Here is a 5,309-nt window from a genome sequence, read left to right on the forward strand (position 1 = left end):
ACCTGGACCTGAAGGAGGCTCCTGAGACCTGGACCTGAAGGAGGCTCCTGAGACCTGGACCTGAAGGAGGCTCCTGAGACCTGGACCTGAAGGAGGCTCCTGAGACCTGGACCTGAAGCAGGCTCCCTGAGACCTGGACCTGAAGGAGGCTCCTGAGACCTGGACCTGAAGGAGGCTCCCTGAGACCTGGACACCTCAGAGATTTAAACCAGAGAGAAAAATGCAGAAACAGATCATGATCAGAGGGAAACCAAACTCCAATTGTAGGACCGGATCCTGGTGGTCCAGCTTTGGTGCTTTGGTGTCAAACCTGATCCTCAGAACATCTTTGAACCTCAGAGACTCACAGACGGACTTTAGACCAAATAAATGAATTTTTATTAACTAATTCAATAAACCTGATAAACACAGTCTGTAATAAAACTAAAATATAAAAATAATTATCAGTCAGATCTTGTTTGGATTTTATGGCAGATATTTTCAGCTGTTTTAGTGTCTGAATAAATTAAATTAAATCAGGATTACTTATATTAAAAACTTTACGGTTTTAATAGTTAAATCAGGTTTATTATAAATATTTTGCTTTTATTTTAACGGATGTTCTGCAGGAGATATTTACAGTTTGTAGCTTTTATGAATCTTAAACTAGAAAAAGAAACACTTTCTGATAAAACCCTGAATACCTGCTGAAACTGAGCTGCTAAACTTAAATCCTTATAAAAGTAGCTAAAATCAACAAAACATTCTTAAACAGCAGCTAAAACGTTAGCTGCATGAACAGCTAAAATCACACAGTGTGGGAACAGTTTGAGACAGCTGACTCAGCATTTAAACCATAAGATTTATGCTCACAGAAACACTTCACATTAATATTTATGATAAAAACCAGCTTTAATTGGAGAATATATCCTGTTATCTTTCTTCTTTCTTTCCACACTTTAACCCATTTCTTCCACCATGACTGTATTTGATGTTTTTCTCTGACAGATGTTCTCCGTTCGGCTCTCTGCAGTCTGTTGTTGCAACACGTTCGTTTATCTCTGCATCTCCTGCCGTTTGCTGTTCTTTCACTGAAACTCGGTGGAAGCTGTTGTTTTGTTGCTCGGAGGCGTTTCTGGACGTTATTCACTGACTGAAAGACGAGAAGATGAGAACCTGAAACCCTCTCCAGGTGCTTTATTCCTCATTGTGTTCTGCAGCAGAGGATCCGCTTCCTGCGCCAGCAGATCCTGGATCAGCGCAGGGCGGTGGGCCGAGCCCTGAGGAGGTCTGCAGCCAGGAACCAGGCTGACCGGCAGGAAGGAGGAGGAGGAGGAGGAGGAAGAGCAGGGGCTTTACTCCAGACGCTGCTGAAGTGGTAACTTCTAGGGATAGGCGTTTCAAGTAAAAACACTCCTCAGATTTGTCTGATAATTATTACATTTTCCCATCTGACCCCTCAAACTTCAGTAAATCTCACAACTGGTGATGATTTTGTCCCAAACTCACAACAAACTGAAAGCAGCTGAAGGAGCACTGACCTCAGCTGCTGCTTTGTGTCCTCTGAGTCCTGCAGCTGATCAGAGGCTTCAGGTACAGAGACCTGTGCTGCCGGGGGTCTTCATGTTCGACCCGAACAGATGAGGCTTTATTAGCAGCTGGATGAGAACCACGATGTTCTGCTTCATCATTCAGTCACGTCTTCCTCATCATCAGAACCAGCAGTCCACCGGGCCTCCGTCCTGCTCTCTGACCCAGATCTGTTCTCAGCAGCTTAAATCTGACCGTTTTCACCTGTTTTTATCTGTCAGGTTACCGAGAGCAGTTCTGCCCCGCCTGCAGGGCCTGCTGTCCCCCCTCACCCTCACCTGTCTGGCCTGTGGTGAGACGGTGAGGCCGAAGGACGAGGACACGGTCACCTGTGACGTCCCGCGGTGTTCAGGTAGGACTCAGGTTCTGAAGGTGACCCTCAGAGGGTCAGGACCTGTTCAGTTCTGGTCATAATGTTATGGCTGATAAGATAAAAGAAAGTTTCACTTTTTAATGTTTAACTCTGGAGGCAGTTAAACCGCAACAGTCTGACTGTTAACTGTTTCTGTTGGGAGGGTGTGTGTGTGTGTGTGTGTGTGTGTGTTTGTGTGTGTGTTTGTGTGTGGGTGGGTGGGTGTGTGTTTACTGAGGGAGTTTCCTGCAGCTTTGTTGATTCAGCTGAATTCAAAGATAAACTAACTGTAGAAACAAGGTCACCTGAGGGTTACCTGAGGGTTATCTGAAGGTCATCTGAGGTCACCTGAGGTCACCTGAGGGTCACCTGAGGTCACCTGAAGGTCAGAACTTCAGCAGCAGAGTCTGTCCGCAGAGATGTTTGTATTTCTGATAAAAAGCTTTAAAATGTTTTAATTTAAGTAAAACAGCCTGAAAAGCTTTGATGTTTTACTGAAAGAGTTTGTGTTAAAATCTGAGCTGGGATCAAATTATTTCTTCCATTTCCAGAATATTAACACTATTAACACTATTAACAATGTTTACTCCAGGGTTTCTGAAGTGTTCTTATTGTTCTTCAGTTAAAGTTTCTTTGAGAACAGGTGAGTAAATGTAAAGAACCCACACTGAAGACAAACACAAATACTTTGTTCCGTTCTCATGATTCCCGGTAAAATCACAGAAATATTGAAATAAATATCCAGCTGAGCATCAGTTTATTTAAGAATCAGATTTTAACCGTTTGACTCTGCTGTCTGGAGTTTAATTATCTGTTTGAACTGTTTTTAATCAGGTTCTGTTTTGTTTTCCAGGCGTGTTCTGTCGGACGTGTTTCCACAGTTTGGGAAACATGTGTGCCGTCTGCATGCGACCTCTGACCTTTCAGGAAGACAGCGAGGAGGAGCTGTGAGTGCCGTTTGAGCCTCAGAGGAGAAACGATCGTCACACAAACATAAACCAGACGTACAAACACAAGAAAGGGAGAATAAATTCACCCTGAACAGAACCAAACAGTTAGAAATGAAACATTTTCTACAAAAACTGAAAGCTGTTCGTCAGAAACACAAAAAGACTAAAAGCAAAAATAAAACTGCAACAAAAAGAAAAACAAGAAGAGATGAAAAAAAACAGCAAAATAAAAACCTGAAGGAGACAAAAACTGTAACCAGGTGTGAAATCCAACTAAAAAACCTTAAACAGGTTCACAGGAACCAAAACGACATGGGCTCGGTTCTCCGGGTCGAGGACTCCTGCTCCTGATGGTGATGACTGAGAACCTTCTCCTGCTACAATACCTCCACACCTGCTTCTTCTTCTTCTTCTGGTGTTTATTGGTGGTTAGTGGTGCATCGCCGCCACCAGCTGCTGAGGACTGTGGGTCAGAACCGCCAACTGGTCCTGTTCTATCAGAACACTCATGAGTACAAGTAACCACCATATCACATACCGAGGTGTGCTTTTATTTTCTAACAAGGGTAACGTTTGTTCATGTGGAGGGGGTGGGGCTTAAAACCAGCCTATGGGGACACTGGTCCTGTTCTGGACTCGACTTCCAGGATCCGGTAGGGGGTCCGGTGTTCTAATAAACTATGTTGTTGGTTCTGATGTTTCTCTCAGAGACTCGAGTGACGACGAGCAGCTGAATCTGTGGTCTGCAGCTCTGAAGTCGCCTCACATCGTGGACCGCTGCTCCCGCGGGCTGATGAAGAGGAGGATCTTTACGGCCAAACGCCGAAGACCAACGGCCCGGCCTGAGGGCGGAGTCTGTCCCACGGCCCAGCCCCAGGGCGGAGTCTGTCCCACGGCCCAGCCCCAGGGCGGAGTCTGTCCCACGGCCCGGCCCGAGGGCGGAGTCGGACCCACGGCCCGGCCCGAGGGCGGAGTCGGACCCACGGCCCGGCCCCAGGGCGGAGTCAGACCCACGGCCCGGCCCCAGGGCGGAGTCAGAAGAAGCGATGGAGGTGATGAAGGAGAGAGCGACGGCAGCGACCACCTCAGCATCCTCTCTGACTCTGATCTCAGGTGGGACTCCTCCATGGTTGTGATGGTTCTGATGCTCAGGTTCTGGGTTTGACCTCCTGGAACCATTAAAAGTCTTAAACCTCTGTTTTCCCACTCTGGACCCTGTCAGTGAAGCAGACATGACCTACCAGGACCGACCCGGGTCAGCTGACAGCGACGCCTCCTTTCACTCCGCCCACTCACCAGAAAGGTTCCGCCTCCAGAACCAAGAGCTCACCTCAGTCTGCATTGGTCGTCCTCTAGAACCTTCCAGAACCCGTCTCCAGGACCCCGAAGTCCCTTTCATTAAAGTTATTAAAGAATAAACTGAAAGCGAATGTCTCTGTAATAAATAAAAACCCAAACACAGCTGATGGAGGTCATGAAGGTCCAGGAGGAGATCCAGATGTTTGGAACCTCAGCCATGAACACCGAGTGTTTCAGGTCTTTAAAGGAAGTGGTGTCCTTCAAAATAAAAGCAGCAAACTTCATTTCCTGTAACATTTCTACAGAAAATCTGCAGAATGTCTGAACTAAACTCAGGACAGGGTTAAACGACATTAATGAATTTATTAAATAACTTTATTTCTTTAGTTTGTCGTATTTGAGTTTTTAAAGTGGTGAAAGTCTGCTCCGAACATGTGGAACATCTGGAATAACTTCTAAACTAATGGGCTCTGAATACATCTGATCACTCAGGACAGATGTTGGTGAAACATCTGAACATGACTCTACATCTGCAGCAGGTAACACACTAACTGTTCACTTCAAAATGTCCGGAATATCCCTTTAAACTCTGCTTGAATTTAGGTGTTTCTGAGATCAGCTGATCAGACAAAGTTAAAAAAAGAGACCGTTTATCTGAGTGTGTGTCTGCGTGTGTGTGTGTGTGTCTCTCTCTCTCTCTGTGTCTCTCTCAGTGTCTCTCTGCGTGTGTGTCTCAGTGTGTGGGTGTTTATCTGTGTGTGTGTGTGTGTGTGTGTGTGTGTCGGTTGGGCTGTGTTTCTGTCAGCAGGAAGCAGCTCTCTCTCTCTCTCTCTCCCTCCGTCGCTCGGGTTTCGGTGTTTTATTCTTTTTATTCTTTTTTTTTGTATTTCATCTCTGATCCGAGCCGAGCAGATGGCGACTAAGGTAAGTTCATGAAACTAATCGATGATTAATCGATCGATCCGGACCGATGTGGTCCGAGGCTCAGCCGGGTGGAGCTGCAGAACCGTCGGGTCGGGTCAGAACCCGGAGCTCCGGTCAGCCAGGAAATCCTCCAAGAAAACAGAGTCTGTCCTTTTAAAGTTTAATTTAAAGACTAATCTGTCCTCTAAGGTTTAATTTAAAGACTAATCTGTCCT

At 46.0% G+C, this 5,309-nt stretch overlaps 1 protein-coding gene across 3 annotated transcripts in view; it reads left to right on the forward strand.

Moving 5' to 3' along the window:
• The window catches only part of dcst2 (DC-STAMP domain containing 2), a 12,532-nt gene extending 7,995 nt beyond the window's left edge, over positions 1-4,537 (forward strand). Inside the window, exons 12-16 of one of the 3 annotated variants that reach the window (XM_017403892.3) lie at positions 1,200-1,357; positions 1,791-1,921; positions 2,775-2,868; positions 3,580-3,984; positions 4,094-4,537. In XM_017403892.3, the coding sequence (XP_017259381.2) occupies positions 1,200-1,357; positions 1,791-1,921; positions 2,775-2,868; positions 3,580-3,984; positions 4,094-4,289 (984 nt within the window). In that variant the 3' untranslated portion in view covers positions 4,290-4,537. Of the gene's footprint in view, positions 1-1,199; positions 1,358-1,790; positions 1,922-2,774; positions 3,414-3,579; positions 3,985-4,093 lie in introns of those variants that run through there. The other 2 variants (XM_025003204.2, XR_003038582.2) reach the window with 2 other exon arrangements.
• The last annotated feature ends 772 nt before the right edge of the window (positions 4,538-5,309 follow it).

This window comes from Kryptolebias marmoratus, linkage group LG16 (genome assembly GCF_001649575.2).
Source record: "Kryptolebias marmoratus isolate JLee-2015 linkage group LG16, ASM164957v2, whole genome shotgun sequence".
Lineage (NCBI taxonomy): Eukaryota > Metazoa > Chordata > Actinopteri > Cyprinodontiformes > Rivulidae > Kryptolebias > Kryptolebias marmoratus.